Source organism: Electrona antarctica (assembly GCF_951216825.1).
Source record: "Electrona antarctica genome assembly, chromosome: 19".
Lineage (NCBI taxonomy): Eukaryota > Metazoa > Chordata > Actinopteri > Myctophiformes > Myctophidae > Electrona > Electrona antarctica.
Genome location: NC_136800.1, coordinates 22,751,784 through 22,773,569, shown reverse-complemented (window position 1 = coordinate 22,773,569; position 21,786 = coordinate 22,751,784). Strand labels below are relative to the sequence as shown.

Genomic DNA, 21,786 nt, shown 5'->3' with positions numbered 1-21,786 from the left:
ATGCCTATGGAATATCAACACGCTGCTTGATGCTCATTGTATTGAGATCATGTAGGCCTATACCTAATTTGGCTTTTAAAAGAATCATGTTTCTGCAACAAACTGCGATATCTGTCAAATTTGTGCCATCCCCAATGCTACAAAGTGATTTAGCTTTTGGCCCCTCAATATGTGATACACATTTGGCGTTGAACAGACGACATGTTTATGATTTCTGTAGGAAGCCAAATACAGTAAATTGAAACTCTGTAAGACGCTGGTACATGTTTATCAGCTCTTGATTCACACGTGCACACACGGATACACACAGGTGTGCACTGGTAGAGGTAATGCCGGCCTTTCAGAAGTATTACTGTGCATTTCCTCTAAGATTACTGCATCCATCGTGGCATTGTTTCTGAAATCGACAAAACGTTTTGTACTGTAGATGGACCTTCCACGCGGTCCACCATGCTATGCTATATAATATTGTACAAGGCACTTTCTCAATGAGAACAATCCTCTCACGGTGACTTCATACCAAGCCATTCAAAGAAAGGTTGACTCCTTGGCATGCGTTGGCTCCTCCTCAGATGTGTACTGTATGTGACTGTGCCTTTACTGTATGTACTGTATGTTACAGTTGGGTGCCACCGATATTGTCCCTTATCATTTGACCCATTTAGGCCTGACCTCAACATTTAAAAAAATCCTTCTAAATCCTCCAGTTTTCTGAAATAAATATTTTCATGATTTTTCAAAAATAGCAGACCTACAAGCTCGTAGCGCGCCACTCGGTGGCGCGCTATGAGCTTGTAGATCTGCTATTTTTCAATAGCTAAATTATAACAATGTTTAAAACACCCGCCCAAAATGGGCTGTCCTTTTGCGCAGATCACGCAAACCTCAGCAAAAAGAAAAGGACAATATCGATGGCCTCCAACTGTACCTTCTTCACGTGATACTAGTTAAGGATGTGTTCCATTGAGCTTAGCTCTGGTCCATAGCTCTAATGCGTTGCATTTAGAGCTATGTTACTCTCGACTTCCGCCGCTCGCATGAATGCAGACCAGCCTCTCGTCTTTAGCGTAAATAAAAAGAACGTTTTTGCTACTCACCAAAACAAAGGCGGGTTGTGTCATTAGAAAGCATACTTTCCTTAGTGGGAGCACTCTGAGCCCCCCCAAACCACACGTATAAACGGTACTTTTTGGCCAAAAGGGGATTTTGTTTCCACCGGAAAATAAATACTTTTAGTTACTCCACTGCGCCTTCTACCGATATTGCCCAGAGAATTGCCTCATAGAGAATATCTTTCCTCCGGTGAAAAGAAATCCCTTGCTGGCCAAAAAGTACCGTTTATACGTGTGGTGGGGGGCTCAGAGTGCTCCCACTAAGGAAAGTAGCCTTTCTAATGACACAACCCGCCTTTGTTTTGGTGAGTAGCAAAAACTTTCTTTTTATTTACGCTAAAGACGAGAGGCTGGTCTGCATTCATGCGAGCGGCGGAAGTCGAGAGTAACATAGCTCTAAATGCTACGCTATGGACCAGAGCTACATTGAGCAGAGCCTTTCCAGTGAGCCAACATGCACAATAGTCGTTTAACCGAATGGAATGCAACCTTAATTAGTATCATTGGTAACACCTGTGAAGGAAGTAAGTAACTATTTATGTAAATACGGCTGCTGTGAAAAAGGTCTACTGTGCTTAGATTTGTATGGAGGTAAGCACATTCTCTCTCTGGTTGAGAGGGTCTGTGAGGTGCATATCATTTTAATGGACATCCTTGACATGAAAATGTTTGAGAACCCCAGATGCACTGTATTGGCCACTTGAACCCCAGCATCCCTATTCTCAGGGGAAACATTGGCCAGAAATAGCTGATCTGCTGAGGATTTGAAGTGGTTAATGTGGTCTCCTGGTGTCTGTCTCTCTCTCTCTCTCTCTCTCTCTCTCTCTCTCTCTCTCTCTCTCTCTCCTCGCAGTGTGTTTGGAATCTCCACCATTGCTCAGACGGATTGCCTCAGGACATGGAAGCTTGTGGTGAACGCTAACCTGCGGTGGCACCACTTTGTCAACCCCATCATGCTGCTGCTGCTCTACTACACTCTGGCTACACTGATCCGTCTCTGGCTGCAAGAACCCATCGACCAGCCAGTGAGGACACTGTCTGTCTGTCTGTCTGTCTGTCTCTAGTCTCGCGAGCCAGGCTGTTGCTTCCGTCATACGGTCTGGTCTCTGATGCCCTGCCTCCTCCCCAGATTCCGTTTCGTACTGTAAATCAAATTGTATCGAATATATATCTTGCTGCTAAGCGGAAATTGTTTTTTTATGTAAAACATTTATATTTTTAAAATATATCTTCATGAATGGAAATGACAAACATATAATGGCTTCCTTTATCGGCTTTCAGGACGGGTAGTTCCAGACTGTGTATGTATACTATAGGGGTGCAGTACTTAGTTTAGACAGTACTTAGTTTAGACTAGTCATTTGGTTAGACCAGTCAATAGTCCTACAACTACAACCTATCTCAAACCCTCACTCTAACCCTAACCTCCCACGGGGCAGAAAACCTAAACCTAACCTTAACCCATGTCTAACCACTGACTAGTCTAAACTAAGTATGTACCAGCATTCAGAGATTGTTGAATAGTAGTCTGGCTACGCGAGACTAGTCTTTCTCTGTCTCTGTCTGTCTGTCTCTGACAGTCTATCTCCAACTCTCCATTGCCATTCTCTCTTCGCCTTTACATTTCACAGTTGGTCATCAAATAAAACATACATAAAAGGTTTTACTCCAATGTTTACACACATACATTAGAAACCTAGTATTGAACCTATTACAGATGACCAGTGAAAGGTATCAAATATCACTGCATACATTCGAGTGTGTTCTGAAAGAGCAGCATTGTCACCAGTACTACTGAACTATCAAGAAAGAAGACCCCTATATTCTAAGGTCACGGACCGGTAGATCCCTATATTTTCTCTCCTGTAATAGAGTTATAGATTAGTGTTTTTATAGAGGGGTCGATGGAGCTGCAGGGGCTGTATGCATTATTGATCTCTCCGCAGGAAGGGGTGTGTGTGTGTGTGTGTGTGTGTGTGGTGCGTGCGTGCGTGCGTGCGTGCGTGCGTGCGTGCGTGCGTGCGTGCGTGCGTGCGTGCGTGCGTGCGTGCGTGCGGTGTATTGTCTTTTTCCCATTTTCTCTTACACTTTAGAAGACAATAACAATGAAGGATTTTGATGTAAATCCCGACCTGACAGGTTTGATCAATATTAAAGATAAGGCTTTACAAAGCAGCTTACTCTGAACAAATTGTCTGACCAGTAACCAGTGACCAGGCTAAATGACCTGTCCGTGGTTCCCAAACTTTTCAGCTCACGACCCAAAAGAGAAACTTGACATTTGCCCTGGACCCAAACTAGTGAAAATTGTACATATTAATTTTTTCATTTCATGTCACTTACTCCCATTAACATTTTATCAAGTGCCTTGAGTTGATAGCTTTCTTCTGAAGTTCTTGTCATCCTACATTGATTGAAACAGCCCATGCACACGGGGCAGCCCACACACTCTCTGGCCGAGCTGATTAAACACATTGTTTCTGGAGAGCGTCATTTGTGTTCAACAAAGAACTGAACAGAGATCCCAGCGGTGAAGATATATATCGTCTCTGTCGGGTGGAAAACTCATATGTCCAAAACTGTTACTTTTCAGCCTCTGCAGGATTCTAATTGAAAAACAGCAAAAGTAGCGCATCTGCTACTTGTCATACTTTTGTGTGACGCTGTATTATCATCAAGTAGGGAGAGAGGAAAAAAAAGTTAGAAAATGGAGTTAAGAGGTTTCCGCCCGACAGCAGACGATATCTGCTGTGCTGTCTGAAGTGTAAAGTGTCTATCTTTGTTTTGTCAGGACGGAGACGAGGGAGAGGTGAACGAGGGCGTAGGAAACGGAACGAGCTCGGCTGACAAGAAGAGACAGCTGTGGTGGAAGGCCCACCAGGGCACTGACGAGAAGAATGTAATCATGCACGCAACATGCACACACACAAACAACCCTCCACACACATACATACAGTATAAACATGTGCACACACATACACACAACACACACACACACACACACACACACACACACACACACACACACACACACACACACACACACACACACACACACACACACACACTCACACAAACTTTCTGACCTTGTTCCCATAACCAGGTCCGTACAGCCACCTCTTGAGCTTTAAAAGCTTTTAGCGTGTGTAGACACACTGATGAGTGATGCTCTCGATCTACAGAATAGTGCTGTTGTTCTTTGTTCCTGCCTATCGAGACGAGGCCTCCCGTCCAGCTCATCAATAACACACCGCTCTCTCTCTCTCTCTCTCTCTCTCTCTCTCTCAGCTCCTCTCCACCACCACGCAGGACGGCTTCAGCACCATCGAGGTGGGTGTCACTGTCTGTCCACTCTGTCTGGACGTTATGCCTTCAGAACATGCCTTTCTGAATGTTAGTTTGATATGCATTAGGCCATGGACCCCCCCCCGCCCCCCCGCCCCCCATCTGATACCATGTTTTAATATCTGAGATGCCTAATACACTGTAGGATCCTCAGTGTACAAATGGAAGCAAAATGGGTCCATTTAGCTTCCATTTGTTCACTCTCAGAGTTACAGAATCGTAAGGGCTTATTTGGAGTTTTCCTTCCCCTACTTCTCCCCTTGTTGAATCAAGATATAAGCAAAGAAAGGGCTGTAAGGTTTTACACCTCACATTCTTAGCCTATAGTGAGGTCCAGTGCGCCAACATATTAAACCTAGATAACTCTCTGTTAATTAACACTCTGGACTTTAGTGCGTAGAGTAATTCAATCCCCTTTTTTCCGCAGTGCATGGCTGAGCCGAGCCCCCAAATTGCTTTTTGGAACTGAAGTTTTGCTTCAGTTGGAGATATCATATGCATAATTCTAGAATACAATAAAATGACCTGCACACAGTCTGTCACTGTTTGTCTATAGGTTTTATAAATATTTGACCAATAGTATTAATAAGAGTATTAATAAGAGCGTGTGACTAAATAACTACATTGGATCCATTGGAACACGTGGTTTTCTTTTTTAGAAATTTCCTGAAAAATAACATTTTGGACATACAGGCTTTCCGCCTGACAACGACGACATTAGAAATGAACCAGATTTCCTTAATCGCTTGAATCGCATCGGTCGGGGGGGTCAATGCCTCAATCTGGCCACGGTAGCCTTTGGCTAAAGACGCGCAATCGCACTTTGAAATTGGCATTGCTGTGTGTGAAACGTTTATTGTTAGCTCAGGGCCACTGTCCAAGTAGCGGTCAGCATTCATTCAGTGAGGGCGGTCAATTTTGACGAGCTCTTTTCATGCTCCACTAAGCATTTTATTATCAGCACGGTTTGGTGTGTTACGTAACTTACGTCGTAGACAGCATAAATGTGATAGGCTCAATAATGATGTGTGATTGTGTGTTTAATGCACTGTGCAGGGCGTGTACCCTTCCAACGGGACGTCCTTTGACCTGCTCACCACCACCACAGAGAACGGACCGGTCTGCCGGGACCTCTACTCCACCCCTCAGTACAGAACCGACCCGTCCACTGGCTTCACAGGTGACTTGTCCAGAGGACCACATTGCATACACTGTTGCATACACTGTCCAGCTTTGAGGGTTTGTGTAAACAGTAAACACAAACATTGTTTTGCTACCACCACCTATGACTAGTGTTTGTGTAAAAAAAAACCCACCCGTGAGAAGTGAGGGGCACTCTTATCATCGTACATCATCATGATGTAAAATAGACGCTATGCTTATTTGCTCAGACACTTGATGTAAAATTCTCCATTCATTGTCAATGGGAATTTTTGTTTGTTTAAGACGAAGTTTGTGGACAGTAACCGAAAGCTGAATGTAGGAGGGGCTAGCGCCCCTCAAAAACACTAATATCCCTGTGCACGTGTACCGCGGATTATCGTGTAGGCTGTTTCTAAAATGGGAGGCCTGTGGAGGCTTGCAATGGAAGTTAACGGAAGCGAAAAAATCACACCCGTGTGAACTGAGTGGTGTAAGGTCTTATATAGCCTGATCAGCTCTGATCTGACGTAATGTCTGACGTAATGAAATCACACCCGGGTGAACTGGGTGACCGTAGCAACCATGCTCATTTTTTGGCACGAACAGACAGACAGACAGACAGACAGACACGTAAACTAACAAAGCCAGTCGTAGGAGTGGTTTACACCACTCAAAATAGGTACCAATAATATTTTTTTTATATTTTTGAGGGGTGCTAGTCCCTCCTATATACAGGTTTAATGTTTGTTTTTAGTTCAAAGTATGACATACATGGCCTACTTGTGTGCAATGCAGTTGGCAGCTCGACAGAGTGCATTTCTAGTTACTAGAGAGGTGCCCGTGGGGCCTCTACAGCGGTGGCCGTTGGGCACTGGCCTAGTTGGAAATGCACACCCCACACAGATATTATGTCTGTGTCTCTTTTATGCCTGACGTCAGAATGATGTCAGATTTCTGTATGTGTCTCTCTGTGTCCCTTTATTCCTGTATATGGAGTTCTGTGTCAGCCATGCCCAAATATGGAGTGTTGGGATGTCAGAACAGGCCAGCTTGTGGAGTTGCGTCAGGCATGCCCAAATATGGAGTGTTGTGAGGTCAGCTCACAGGCCAGCTCCATAAATGGACGCTGGGTAGGGGCCCGGTCCAGAGCCCGGGCAGAGGCCTTTTTGAGGCGGTTCTGAACAACCGTGGGTCCGACCGACTCGATACCGGGCACTGCACCCCCTGTGGTGAAGTGGAACGCATGTGTCGAATTTGAAGTCGGTTATCAAGTTACGTGGAAGACAGACAGACAGACAGACAGGCAGGCAGACAGGCAGGCAGACAGACAGACAGACAGACAGACAGACAGACAGACAGACAGACAGACAGACAGACAGTTCTCGGGTTACATGGATTACGTACACACAGAGACTTGGTACATTTATATAGATTGATTGATTGATTGATAGAGTTAAGAGAACACACTGGATTGGACTATGTGTGCATTGTGACGTTCAGCAGCATATACTGACACCGTGTCTGTGTGTCCACCACTGTAGAGAAGAAGGAAGATGGCTGTGTGTATGAGGTGACTCTGCCCCCGGAGGAGGAGGAGGGCAGGGCGATGGAAGGAGAGGAGCAGCAGCGTGAAGGTGCAGAGGAGGAGGAAGAGGAGGAGAAGAAGGAGGTCCCAAGTGCTGTGGTCACTGTCTTCCACTTCATCATGAAGCAGAGCTACATCTGTGCTCTCATAGCCATGATGGTCAGTGACTTCACTCTAACTCTATACAATCACTGCCTTATGTATATTTACAGTATATTTTCTCACCCAAAATAATCATATTTTAACTGGGGATCCTCACAATAATCATATTTTAGCTGAGAGTGTGTGTGTTTTTATTACTAATCGGACCTTGGTCCTTCCCAGGCGTGGAGCATCACTTACGTCAGCTGGCTGACGTTTGTCTTCCTGATCTGGTCGTGCACCCTATGGATGGTGAGGGACCGGAGGCGCTACGCCATGCTCACCTCTCCCTTCATGGTGCTGTATGGCAACCTGGTGCTGGTTCTACAGTACATCTGGAGCTTCGAGATCCTGGAGCCTGTTCCAGGGTTCTTCCTCAGCACCAGAGTTCCCTTCAGCGACCTGGGGACCAAGGTACCACACTGCAGAACGGGAGGGAGGTTGTACTAGCGGGGTACCCGATGTTGCCTAGTTTATTGTGAGGGTGAAATGGGCACAAACAAAGTAGTACTTTGAGGCAAGCTATGTCCAAAATCACTCACTCATTGTCTCCACCAGCTTGACTGGCAGATTTATTTCTCGTTGAGTTTAGCATCTGCCAGGCTTTTTCGTTATATATTTATTTTATTAATATATATATATTTAACTTTTTTATTGCTCCCCTGGTCGATCGTCGTCACACACACGCTGTTGCGTATCCTGTGGGACTGTGACTCTGGATTTTTTTACACAAGATGGTGTTGTTCGCTAACATATGAACACCCCCCCAAAAAAATACAATACACGTCCAGCTCGTCCTTGGCAGCGAGGGCCTTGAAGGGCAGTGAATGAGTTTACAGAGACCTCCTGCCGGTACGACAACTCATCATTGTGGATATCTGTCCACTACCGTGTCGTCTAAGAATGTCACGATATGGCTGCCTGGATGTTTTGCCGAGCAGCATTTGTGAACAGCATTTCCAGCTGGGGGCTCAGGACACACCCTTTTATTATTTTTTGTTCTAAATTCTACACAGCACACCGAGTCATCTCAGGCGGCACACTAAAGTGTCGTGAGACCCCGGTTGAAGAACACTGTCTTAGAAGTGCCGCGGGCGCCAGTGTCTCTTGGCCTTCCTCTTCCACCAGTATAGCTTACTCCTCCCCAGTCTTCCCCCATGGCTCTCCTCAACAGCAGTGATGTCGTCGGTGGATTGGTTCTGCTGAAGAGGTTGCTGCTGCGATTTCTGCCCCGGAGGGTCAGCTTCTACAGGACCTTGATCTCCTAGTTCTTCAGCCATAGTTGAGTTTTATTCTCTGAGATACTCTGAGAAATCTGTAAAACAAAAGATGCATGTTGTGTGCGCTGGCCTTTATGGACTGAACATGCCTGATGACATAAGCACACATCAGCATATGATATACCATATACGTGCATTTTATGTGGACTGGACATAGCTGATGTCAGTACAAATCAGTGATGTTATGCAACGGTTGCTATGGATTTGTTGTATGTGACATCAGACCAGAAGTCGATCAACGTGAGAGAGAGAGAGAGAGAGAGAGAGCGAGCGAGAGAGAGAGAGAGAGAGAGAGAGAGAGAGAGAGAGAGAGAGAGAGAGAGAGAGAGAGAGAGAGAGAGAGAGAGAGAGAGAGAGAGAGAGAGAGAGAGAGAGAGGGAGACACAGAGAGAGAGACCCATGCAGGCTAGGCTCGTCTGACTGGGGCAACCCCACACTTTATTTATTAAGTTGAAATAAAGATTATCTTAAAATAAAAAGCATACATTGCTGGCCTTATACATGTATATTTAGAAAATATTAGAAAATGAAATTTCAGGGGGCTCAGTGGCGCATTCGGTAGCACTGTCGCCTCACAGCTATCGTAGAAGGTCCAGGGTTTGATTCCCGGTGTCTGCGCCGGAGGGTGTGCTCTCTCCTCCCCAGTAGGACGTAGTGCGTGGAAGGAACACGTTATTCCAACCTTTTCCTTTCCCCTCCATTAGGCGCCCCAGCTAACCAGGGGGAGGCAGTATAGAGACCAGGATTACTGCACGTTTTTTTCACTGGGAGAACATGCAAACTCCACACAGAAAGGCCCTTTCGACAACCCCATCTAGAGTATGGGCACTGATGACACGGAGGAGAGCAGAGGACGCACAGGCCTTTTTATTGGAGGTTGAAAATGGGTGGAATGCATTGATTTTGTTCTGTACCATCAAGGCCCTGACAAATACAAGACTACACAAGAATGATTTAAGACTGTGTGTGACCTTTATCTGCTTGACTTTTTTAAAGCGATGATACGTATCTAAATAATTCAGACAGCTCATACTAAAAATATAGAATATAAGATTTTTGCCAAGATAATAATAATGAGATTAAATACAGTTTATATGAATAATCAAAAAAGAACAAACATCATGCTAGATCTGGAACCTAATCAATATCCAATGAATAGTTTTGGATAATTTAGTTTTGATGACTTTGATGACTACAGTTTTCTGACCTATCTGGCCTATAAAACCATTTCAAGTTATTGCTATATGATTGTAACGCGTGCCGAGCCTTTCCTGCCATGTCCTTGTGCATATACGTTGTAGAAGGAGCTCTATAATGTGGGTGAAAGGGTCCTTCCGTAGCTAGCCGCCTGGGAAAGGATGTCTCCATGTATTAATGATAACGTGGACATTGTTTTGGGCTTGGGGTCAAGTTACTCTTGGGTTGCCGTGACGACGGATGGATCTGGGAGAAGCTGGCCAAAACCAAGGCTCTGATTCTGTACCAACTCAGAGAGAACATTTCCCTGTTACGGGAGAGAACACTTTTTACCATCTTACTGTCAAATTCATCTGATTCTCTCAATAGAAATGATTTATTATATAACCACCAGCTGTTTCTGAGTCTCCTTTATGTCGTGAGTTATTCCTTACTTCCTTACACAGGAAACCGTTTTTATTGTAAAATAAATAGTGCCTCAAATCTTATCCATGGTAATAGAGCATGCACCTCCACTCTAGCCCAGGTGCATCCATCACATGCGCTATTAAATCACATGTAATGTGGGACAACCTTAAGGGATAGTTCACCCAAAAAGTAAGAATTGCCCGAACTATGTTTTGCACCCTGTCCGTCCGTCTGTCTGTGAATAACTAATCTTCGCCACAGTTGACCCGGTTCACTGTGAAACTTTGCACGCACACTCCCTAGAGGCCACCAGGAGGCGCTATACAATACATCCTCTACCTATTTATATCTAATTATTGTCTTTTGTTTACTGATTTATGACGGTTTTTGTTGTGAATGTCATTATTATTGTGATTTTGGAACACATGTTCTACCTACCATATGCTGTAACTATTTATTTGATCACAATGGAATTAGTCCCATGACTGTTTGTGCCATCCTGATAATTCTGTATCGCACTTTTGTGAATTGTATCTTGAATTTATCAAATAATTCAAATTAAATCAAATCATACCTACAACCCACTACAAGTTCCATCTACTGTAAGGCATTGTCTATCTTGGCTATTAACTGCTACTTCTATGATTGCTCACAATGCACGCCCACAACAAACATTCCTGACCTGAGTTCCGAGGAGCACTTTTTCTAGTTCACTACTACTCTCTCTCTACTTCCTATATAAGGAGTTCTAGTATGGGACTGTATAGTGAACCCATCGGCACATTTCGGACACTGCTGGCGTCACCATGAATGATGTCACTGCTGTCGTGTGCCAGATAAATGTCTGCACTTTTCCGTTCAGTGCAATGCGTGCATGTGGTATGGGTTTACGATAGTGTCCATAGGTTGTACCCTACTTTTCCTTGTGGGATTCCTTGTGGGATGAGTCCACCGTACAATATGGACACCACTGCAAGATGGCCCAATTGATGGTTAGATGCATCTCTGTTATCTGTGCCATTGTCTCAATTCAGTAATATTGACAATAGGATAAATAGATATTAGCATCGAATCAAATACGGTCCAAGGAACAGATCAAAGCCTTGTGGTCCGCAGAACGGAAGCAATCAATATCGGGAATGTACCTTGAGTGACCGGAAACATTTTGTACCGTATTCTGTTCTTAATGGGAGTCGGATGATTATATCGGTAGAGGCTCTTTGCAAACGAGCTGGAAGTAGACTAGTTTACACATTATCCCAACATAGGAAACACTCATTGCACGGCACACACACACACATAGGAACCATGTCTAAATCCATCTCAGCGGCCATGATGCCCGTGTCTGTGGGCAAAGTGGACGACCCATCGCAGAAGCCAGCCAGGAAGGCCAAGCAGAAGGGGAGCTCCTACCAGCTACGCTCCCAGCGCAAACCTGACGAGCCCCTGCCGAGGGACGTGCCGGCACCAGAGCAGCTGGAGCTGTTCCTGAGGAGGCTACAGCAGTGCTGCAAGGTGTACAACTTCAAGGACCCAAAGTTGGACCTCAAGATGAAGGAGAGCAAGCGCTCGGCGCTCATCAAGCTGGTGGAGTGCGTCACCATCGGCAAGGGCTACCTGACGGAGCAGGCCTACCCCGAGGTGGTTAGGATGGTCTCCTGCAACATATTCCGAACACTTCCGCCCCGTGACAGCAGCGAGTTTGACCCGGAGGAAGATGAACAGGCGCCCGAGGCTTCCTGGCCACACTTACAGCGGGTGTATCAGTTCTTCATAGAGTTCTTGCAGAGTGAGGACTTCCAGCCCAGCATTGCCCGGAAGTACATAGACCAGACGTTTGTTCTGCAGCTGTTGGGGTTGTTTGACAGTGAAGACCAAAGGGAGAGGCACTGTCTACAGATAGTCTTACACAGAATGTACCGCAAGTTTGTGTGGCTGAGGGCTGTCATACGAAAACAGGTTAATAATATTTTTCTGCGTTTTATTTACGAGACAGAGCACTTCAATGGAATTGCTGAGCTTCTGGAGCTCCAGGCAAGCATAATCCAAGGTTTTACTCTGCCCCTGAAAGCGGAGCATACGCAGTTTCTGGTCAAAGTGTTGATTCCCCTTCACACTGTCAAGAGCTTGTCGATCATACACCAAGATCTGGTGAGTTGCATAATACTGTTCCTAGAGAAAGACCCAGCACTGACAGAACCAGTCGTCAGAGGCTTGTTGAAGTTCTGGCCAAAAACCTGCAGTCAAAAAGAGGTGTTGTTCCTCAGCGAACTGAAGGACATCCTGGAGTTCATCGAGCCCGCCGAGTTTGTGAAGATCCAGGAGCCGCTCTTCAAGCAGATCTCCAGGTGCGTCTCCAGCCCTCACTTCCAGGTGGCAGAGCAGGCTCTGTACTACTGGAACAACGACTACATTGTGAGTCTGATCGAGGCCAACTCCAGCGTCATCCTGACCATCATGTTCCCCAGCCTGGACAGGATCTCCCAAGACCACTGGAACCAGGCCATAGTGTTGCTGGTGTGCAACGTGCTGAAGGCCTTCATGGAGATGAACAGCACCCTGTTTGACCAACTCACCGCCACGTACGAGGACAGCCAACGTGACGAGATGAAGGGGAAGGAGAAGACGAGAGGAGACACGGGGGATGTTGGAGGACCCGGAAAAGCAGATAAGTGGAGGCCATAGGATGGGATCTTATTCTCAACCTTTTTAATTTCAAGGACCGCTCCAGATAGATGATTATTATCTTTCAGACCCCCAATCTACACTGTAAAATCCTTTTGTACAATTTCAGAGCTACAGACCTATAATTCTTAAAGACCCATTGGGGGTCCCTGGGCCTGGACCACACACCATAACTCTTAAAGGGCCATTGGGGGTCCCTGGACCACAGGCTGGGAACCAGTGGCCCCTCCACCAACCTCCCTCTATCAATGCCATGCCATGTGTGCCCCACCCCAGATTCAGTGAGAAATGGAAAGACCCCATAACCCCTATTTGGTTGTTTGGTTTCTTTGTTGCTCTTTAATTGAAATGAATGGCTTTTTTTCTGCATTCTGCACTCACCACCTCTATTATTATTTCACTGTAAATAAACTGTTTTTTTTACCCTCATATTCTTTTGTTTTGTTTTAGTTTTTAGGTAATATTACTGTGAACGGAAAAAACAAACATTAAAAAAATCACACTGGTGTGAAGTGAGGGGCGGCCACTGTGGCTGCCACATGACGTCACGGGGGCATGATGAAAACGGGGCGCTACTTGAAGCAAACGTAACAAGTCCATAGATGACATCATGTCTGAAAGCCAGACGTTGGAGGGGCCTCAAAAATAATATTTGTTTTTATATCCAGAGACTCCCGTCCAGGACAGGCTTCAGACGAGCCTCCTCAGGAGACTTGGCTCAGATCTGAACCCATTTGATTTGGCGTTCGGAACCCGTTGCAACCGCATGCCCTTGCTGACGTCGACCCCAGGCAGGGTTCGAACCCACAACCTTCCGCATGAAAGGCATATGCTCTAACCACTGAACTCGGAAACGATGCGTATCTCGGGATCCACATAGAAACGGCGTGGCTACAATTGGACAATTCAGACTTCATGTTGTCTATGATGTCACGTATCTCTGATGTACAGTATTCCTCTGAATCTGCTCAAGGCTTCAGCGCAATCACAGATTGTGAATGATTATTAAATATAAATATTTTAAAAAAAGTATAAAACATTTGAAGAAACTTGAAGAAAGTTATTGGAGGTACTATCTAGTGTCAGTCTGGTCCAGTGGTTTGGGAGATCAGCTCTGGACACAGAATGAAGCGTTCCGTCAGTTGGAAAATCCCAAGTGAGGCGACGTTTGCTTTATGTTTACCAAAGTGAAGCGATTCAACACAGGGGGGATAGGCTTTTGCAGAGCCACGGAATAAAAAGACGAAAAAAAGAAAAAAAGAAAAGAAAAACAACTTCTGTCGGGGGAGCGGCGTTATTAAAAGGCATAATAAGGGCCTTTCTTGGCCCCACCCCTCTCCCACTGTTTATATTGTGTTTAGTTTCCAAGATGGCTGCAGCACCAAGAGGGGGTGGGGCGGAGGTGAGCGGGAGGGGTCGACATATGCCCTTACTGGGCTGCATTCAAGACACTTGCCTTTTGTCTGACACCTGACTTCTGTCTGAACACAGCTTTGATGGATGTGTTCTGCCCCCCCCCCCCTCCCCCCCATCAAACAAAATGTTTGGTCAAACCATATGGGCTTCCATTGGCAATGCATTGGAGCGGCCATTAAACACAGACACAAGACAGACACAAGACAGGTGTCTCGAATGTGTGAACGCAGCCCAGTAAGGGCATATATGTCAACCCCACCCGCTCACCTCCGCCCCACCCCCTCCTGGTGCTGCGGCCATCTTGGAAACTAAACACAATATAAACAATTAGAGATGGGTGGGGCCGAGAAAGGCCCTTATTACTATATTATAATAATAATAATAATAATAATAAATTGTATTTGCATTACACTTTTCATTCACACGGAATTTTAGAGTGCAATGTAGTTAAAATTTATATAATAATAATAATAAACGTTTATAGCACCTTTCATGACAAATGCAGTGCAATATGCTTTACAGAGTAATACAAAATCACACCCGTGTGAAGTGAGGGGCACTCTTATCATTGTACATCATCATGACGTAAAATAGACAGTATATTTGCTCAGACACTGAAATTTCTCCATTCATTGTCAATGGGAATTTAATGTTTGTGGACAGACACCAAATGCTGGATATAGGATGGGCTACATAAATTAGCATTAAAACAATAGCAAAAAACACAAAGTAGCAACAAACATAAAACGGCATAAAGGCAGAACCGTGATACATGGATAAGGACAGAAAACTCGACCAGTGCTTTAAAGATGTCTACAGAGGGTGCCTGTCTAAGGTGTAGTGGGAGTATAGTACTATGACATGATGAATTGTTTGCATGCAGCTGGAGGATGGGGGTGCTACTGTACAGCATGTCCTCCCGGTGGGGGCTCCTCATTGGCAGCTGAGCCAGTACAGCACTGGTTCTACTGCATGTCCTCCCGGTGGGGGCTCCTTACTGGCAGCTGAGCCAGTACAGCACTGGTTCTACTGCATGTCCTCCCGATGGGGGCTCCTTACTGGCAGCTGAGCCAGTACAGCACTGGTTCTACTGCATGTCCTCCCGATGGGGGCTCCTTACGGGCAGCTGAGCCAGTACAGCACTGGTTCTACTGCATGTCCTCCCGGTGGGGGTTCCTCACTGGCAGCTGAGCCAGTACAGCACTGGTTCTACTGCATGTCCTCCCGGTGGGGGCTCCTCACTGGCAGCTGAGCCAGTACAGCACTGGTTCTACTGCATGTCCTCCCGGTGGGGGCTCCTCACTGGCAGCTGAGCCAGTACAGCACTGGTTCTCAACATCCAGTCCCGGGAACAGTGGGCCAAATTGACCCTTGCATGTCTCTGAGAGTGTACACTTGGAACCAAATGGACCACTACACTGAGGGTTCATTTGGCTCCATCTGTACACACAGTTGCAGGCCTGTATCCATTTGTACCGGTATTGCTCCCCAGGCTGGACATTGAGAACCAGTACAGCACGGTACAAACAGCAGTGGCTGAAATGTGTTGGTACTGGGATGGTTAATTACCATAACAACTAGGGGAGAGAAAGAAGGAGTAAAACATAGTTGGCAACTCTGAATAATTAATTGAGTGGTGCAACTCTGTGTGGGGGTCCCCGGAACTTCCAGACCCACAGGAACGAGCCCAGGGTGCCGGCCCGGTTCCGGCAAGCCGGAACAGACAGACCCAGGCAGGGACCCAGGGACAAACATAGCTCCGTAATGGAGTGGTTGCACCACTCAAAAATATATATACAAAACAGTTAAAAAAGTTACATAAAAGACGTTGCCAATGGCCTTCCCTGTATTATAATGCACCTATGGAAAGATTCAGGCCAATCCAACCTGGGGTGTGGGGGTGTGAGTAAGACAGTCAGACAACATCAACTTTATAATAGGTAGAAGCTGGGTTTTTGAGGGGCATAGCCCCTCCTATATACAGCTTTTCGTCACAACTCATGTCACATTTGCCATTGACAATGAAAGGAGAATTTACGCTATATGTGTCTGAACAAATCGGCTTTTTGTGTCAACACAAACTATTACTATTGACTATAACTAAAAGCACCCCTCACTTCACACAGGTGTGATTTTTTCCCATATCATGTGGAGAAATACATCATATTTGATATATTGTCTAGCCCCTACCACTTACCGTACATTATAATTATGCTAATTATAATCGGAGAAAGATTGCGCAACCGAAACGTCAACTAGTAATTTTGTGCAATGTTTTTAAATGCTTCAAAGCTTTATGTGCAACCAACACATTTTCTCTTCTGATCTCCAGATTATGGGTTTGTCTAAGCATGCATTTACTATCTGCAGATGCTGTGTGTGTTGTTGCGCTGAGGATTTATCGTGTGTGTGTGTGTGTGTGTGTGTGTGTGTGTGTGTGTGTGCGTGTGCGTGTGCGTGTGCGTGTGTGTGCGTGTGTGCGTCTAGATCCTGTGTCTGCTGAGTTTCTGGCTGCTGTTAAGGCAGACTTTGATGGAGAGACAAGACAAGTTAAAGGAAGAGGAGACGTCTCTGTCAGATGTTCATGTAGAGGAGAGCAAGAAGAAGGGTAGGGGAGCACACACCACAGCATGCACTACAGTATATACACGTGGAAATACAACTGGCTTTGTACATTTTAACCTATACATTGTCATACGCCGGTTGTCACGCAAAATGTCTTTGAGACCCACATGGGACTTTGGGGCTGTGGTCGATTCCGTCATTGTGTTGGACCTTCCAACAATAACACAGGTAGAAAAGGGGAGATCCGGCGACTCAGAAATGAAATAGGGAAAAGATTTTATTAAACCAACATGTTTCGACCCAAACGGCTATAACACAGGTATCAGCATTGCGTTTTTGCGATGGATTGTATACAGTGATAACGTTTTCTGTCATATGGCCAAACTTTTCGTATTGTGGAGCAGGGACCCAAGCAGTGACAAGAAGCCAAATCCACGCAAGAAGCTGCTTTGTTTGCACCTCCAACATACTCCTTTTTGCTATTCATATCGTTGCTGTCGGGAAGAAACCTCTCATATCCATATCCTAGCTTTTTAAGTATGTTTTTTTTCGTAAATCAACGCCCTACTTGATCATACTACAGCATCACACAAAGGTAATAGATCTATAAGCTGGAAACCGAGCTTGTCGATCTGTTATCTGATATTTTTTGAATTCTGAAAAGTAACTGTTTTGGACATATGAGGCTTCCACCTGACGATAGGTACTACAACATCACTGTGCAGTAGCTATAAGAATAGTGAAAATAGTCGACCTATAAGCTCACAATGCGCCGGTCTGCCATTTGTTTACAAGTTTATTGTTCAAAAGGTTTGACTATGAGAACGTGCCCAAAATAGGTTGAAAATGGTTAACGCAGACTCTGAGATTTTTTTCAGTTTTAATAATAGAAAGCAAAGGCATATTCTGGTTTTATCCTGTGTCATTTTACATTAGGGCACCAGATTATTCTACCAGACGTTTCACCTAACCCATACCAACCCCCTATAAATGGTCTTACTCTTAATAGAGTACCAAGTCTGATTAGTACAACGTTTCGTAAGCCTGAACCCTGCTAAAGCCCCAAACTGGCAATACATTTCCCAGTGATTCTCCGGGCAATAAAATGAGAAATTCACCAACTTCATCAAATCCAGATTTGTCCGACTGTCAGGTCAGAACGTGAATGCCAATGTCTAGTTTACATAAGAAATGTGAGATGTACAATAAAGTATGCACAGAATAACATTTGCTCTATAAGGCATGGTATGTTCAGTATGTTAATATTGCTTGCTTCTTGAAAAGAACTTGAGCTACCAGCCAAATTATGTCATGCTTTAGCTGTGATCATTCATCAACTCAATTAGCCGCAGGTAGTCAACACACGTTCAATCATTTATCATAAAAAATGATTATAATTATTTTGAATGCTTGTTATCCTGCCAGCCCTCGCCACCTTTCTTTTTATGGTCGTGTCCTGCACCAGTACCTAATTTGTAATTTCTTAGAAATTAGGTAGCTCTAAATTTGGACGTGTTTGGTCATCTAATTTCACTGGCAACCCAGCCTCCCACATTCTGACCAATTAAGCATTAACCAATAACCATGAACAATGCCAAAGCCCATATCTAACCTAATGCCTAAACACAGTCCATGTTTGTACCTGAACCTAGGTTGTCTCTGGCTGTTTGCACAATCCATCATGGTGGTTATGATTATGAATGATACTGTCGCTTCAGAAACCTCTAGCTTTTGTTAATGCCCTGGTTCCCACGTGAGAAATGAACATACTGTTCTGTTGGTGCATACGTGTGTGTGTGTGTGTGTGTGTGTGTGTGTGTGTGTGTGTGTGTGTGTGTCTGTGTGTGTGTGTGTGTGTGTGTGTGTGTGTGTGTGTGTGTGTGTGTGTGTGTGTGTGTGTGTGTGTGTGTGTGTGTGTGTGCATGCGCGCGCTCATGTGCGTGTGCGTGCGTGCGTGTCTATAGAGGAGGGGGAATCCGATGAGGAGAAGGAACAAGACATCATGGAGGTGCTGGGAGGGATGGTCATGGCTCTGCTGGTCAAGTACTGGATCTACATCTGCGGAGGCATGTTCTTCTTCGTCAGCTTTGAGGGACGCATCGTCATGTACAAGATCATCTACATGATGATGTTCCTCTTCTGTGTGGCGCTGTACCAGGTACAGTACATGTACAGTACAGTACACACACCAACACAAGCATGTGCTGCACTGTGTGTAACTCGTGTGATGATTTAGGCAGATCTGGGATCAGGTTACTGCAGCGCAAAGTATGGCCGCAGAGTCTCGGGAATTAAACCACACTGACGTCAAAGCGTGCTCATAAAAAAACGTTATATATGATTTTAATGGTTGTAAATGTATGTATTGTAATGTTGTGTTAATTTATTTAATATCCAATGTATCCAATTAATAATAATAATAATAACAACAAGAAGAAAACCTTGCAGCTCTTCCTTATGGCAGGTGTCTGTTTTTCAGTTTACATAATTATCTTTCATATTAATATGTTGGATTCACATTAATGTGTATTAGTATTTCTATATATTTAACCACTCAAAACCTCAATGCTAAATGTGACCATTGGCTCTGTGCTTGGTCTGCTCTTTCCCCCACTCTACACCAAATCTCTACAGTTCCATTTATTTAATCATAAAAAAAAATCACGATCATCTGTTTTTACATGCGGAGACTGCTACTGTCCAGGACAGGCTTTAGATGCACCTCCTGCAGGAGACTTGGCTCAAATCTCAAACCATTTGATTTTAGGAACCCGTTGCGACTGCATGCCCTTGCTGACGTTGACCCCAGGCAGGGTTTGAACCCATCGACCTTCAGCACGAAAGGCGGATGCTATAACTGCTACACTAGGGAACATATTTAATTTTTTTAATGTGTTTTGCTCGTTGAGATAGCACTAGAACAAACACACGTAAATGTTAAAACAGGTATGCAAACGGTGGGAGCTCCTCGGCCCGAGGGCAGAGACTATGAGTAACAAACGGGTTCTGTCAGGAGCGTGTGCTCTCATGTGAGCCGGCAACTGCAGGTTGGCAGGCAACCACTGCTAATCTGCCCTTGAGCAAGGCACACACACAGCCTCACATGCACGCACGCACGCACGCACGCACGCACGCACGCACGCACGCACGCACGCACACACACACACACACACACACACACAAATTACGATAGGGCACAGTACTGCGGGTGAATCTGACCTCTCTGATGACATGCATAATATATTATACATTTCGTTGCTGAAATCTCACATGTCCAAAACTATCACCTTTCAGGATTCAAATTCACAAACAGCAAAAATAACAGATCTGTTTTTAGCTTGTACTGTAGATCTGCTATTTTGGCTACTTTTGCCTTTACAGGACAAAACCATAAAAAGTTAAAATGTTAAGAGATAAGAGGTTTCTGCCCAATAATGGCAACGAAACAATAGTGTATGTAAATAATCGCATCATACTGTACATATTGTTCAATGTTTGTCAAGAGGATTAAACATAATGAAGCCCAGGGCTTATTTCCATTATGGTTCTGGACAGTGTGCATGAGGTAGGAGGAAGATGTGGTGTAAATCGTCTGTTTTTGAAAGTTTTTCATCCAACGAGGTATACTGTATAGGGCTTAAATCAGGGGTCTTCAACACTGGGCCCGGGACCCCTAGGGGGTCCTCAGAGTTACTACAGGCGAGGCTGCCAAATCTTTGTCCAATAGGATAGTAGAATGGTTTTACACTAACCACTTGAACCCTACCATCGCTATTCTAAGGAGAACTTTTGCCAAAAACAGCAGATAGGCTATTTTTTGGGAGCAGAGGAAAACGAGCAGACCATTGAAAGGTCAAGTTTACTAAATATTCACCATATTCACACTGCGACCATTTTGCGATTAAGTTAATTAAATAATGCCCCCCCGACGACCCGTGTGACATTTCTTCCCTACCCACAAATATAACATGGGAGCAAAATGGACAGTCTATGAAGCAACACAATGTTATACAAAATGTAGTTGTCATCTCTCTCTCTGATCTAGGCCTAGGGCATCTAGTTGTCATCTCTCTCTGATCTAGGCCTAGGGCATCTAGTTGTCATCTCTCTCTCTGATCTAGGCCTAGGGCATCTAGTTGTCATCTCTCTCTCTGATCTAGGCCTAGGGCATCCTTGGGCTGAAAGACTCAGGCTTAGGTGGAACAATGTAGAGTCTCATCTCGTCGGCTGAATATGCAAAGTCCTGTAGTTGCATGTATACAACACACACACGCACGCACGCACGCACACAGAGCACATCACAAAAACACATGTATGCATGCACACACACACACACACCCACACACACCCAGGGTCAAAATGCTCTGAGGCGTTGAGGCACAATGTTGTCCGGCTTCCAATTTTCGATTTCTCAATGATACAAGTTGCTGACGTTGACATTTTTACAGAGCCCATAAAGTTGGTGTATAAGCACACAGCTCATAACCTACGATGCACTCGACTGTTTTATATCCACAGTCACCGTAAAACACAAGGCTCTTAAATACAAATGTTCTCTATGCCGCGTATATAACACCGTGCAATTTTGTACATTAAAAGGCTGTTAAAATCAAAGAGAACATATAGGTCATGTACTGTAGCACGACATCGCCCTATCCAGCACAGATTTAGTTTTACATACAGTAGTGTTACGCGGCGTCGCTAAACTATGAAGACTCTCTAGGGTTTGTTGCGCATAAAAGTCAAATTATTTGATTTTAGGTTCCTCTTCCCAGCCTTGTAGCAGCCATAGTAAAACAACAACAAAGACATTTATAGAGAAGAAGAATGTAGCAGCAATACTGTCAAACAATGACCAACGATATACAGTAGTGTGCATGTTGTGTTTGGTTCCTTTATCAAAATGTTC

General features: G+C 44.8%; 2 protein-coding genes across 2 annotated transcripts in view; both read left to right on the top strand.

The window, feature by feature from the left end:
- The window catches only part of piezo2b (piezo-type mechanosensitive ion channel component 2b), a 182,696-nt gene that overhangs the window by 51,213 nt on the left and 109,697 nt on the right, over positions 1–21,786 (top strand). Inside the window, exons 8-15 of the mRNA XM_079529246.1 lie at positions 1,966–2,137; positions 3,904–4,011; positions 4,401–4,442; positions 5,514–5,637; positions 7,142–7,344; positions 7,510–7,740; positions 16,800–16,920; positions 18,842–19,035. Of these exons, the coding sequence (XP_079385372.1) occupies positions 1,966–2,137; positions 3,904–4,011; positions 4,401–4,442; positions 5,514–5,637; positions 7,142–7,344; positions 7,510–7,740; positions 16,800–16,920; positions 18,842–19,035 (1,195 nt within the window). The remainder of the gene's footprint in view (positions 1–1,965; positions 2,138–3,903; positions 4,012–4,400; positions 4,443–5,513; positions 5,638–7,141; positions 7,345–7,509; positions 7,741–16,799; positions 16,921–18,841; positions 19,036–21,786) is intronic.
- LOC306943731 (serine/threonine-protein phosphatase 2A 56 kDa regulatory subunit epsilon isoform-like) lies at positions 11,520–12,896 on the top strand (the record flags this gene model as incomplete). Its single annotated transcript, XM_079530259.1, has 1 exon — positions 11,520–12,896. The coding sequence occupies one exon, from the start codon at positions 11,520–11,522 to the stop codon at positions 12,894–12,896; it is 1,377 nt and encodes a 458-aa protein (XP_079386385.1).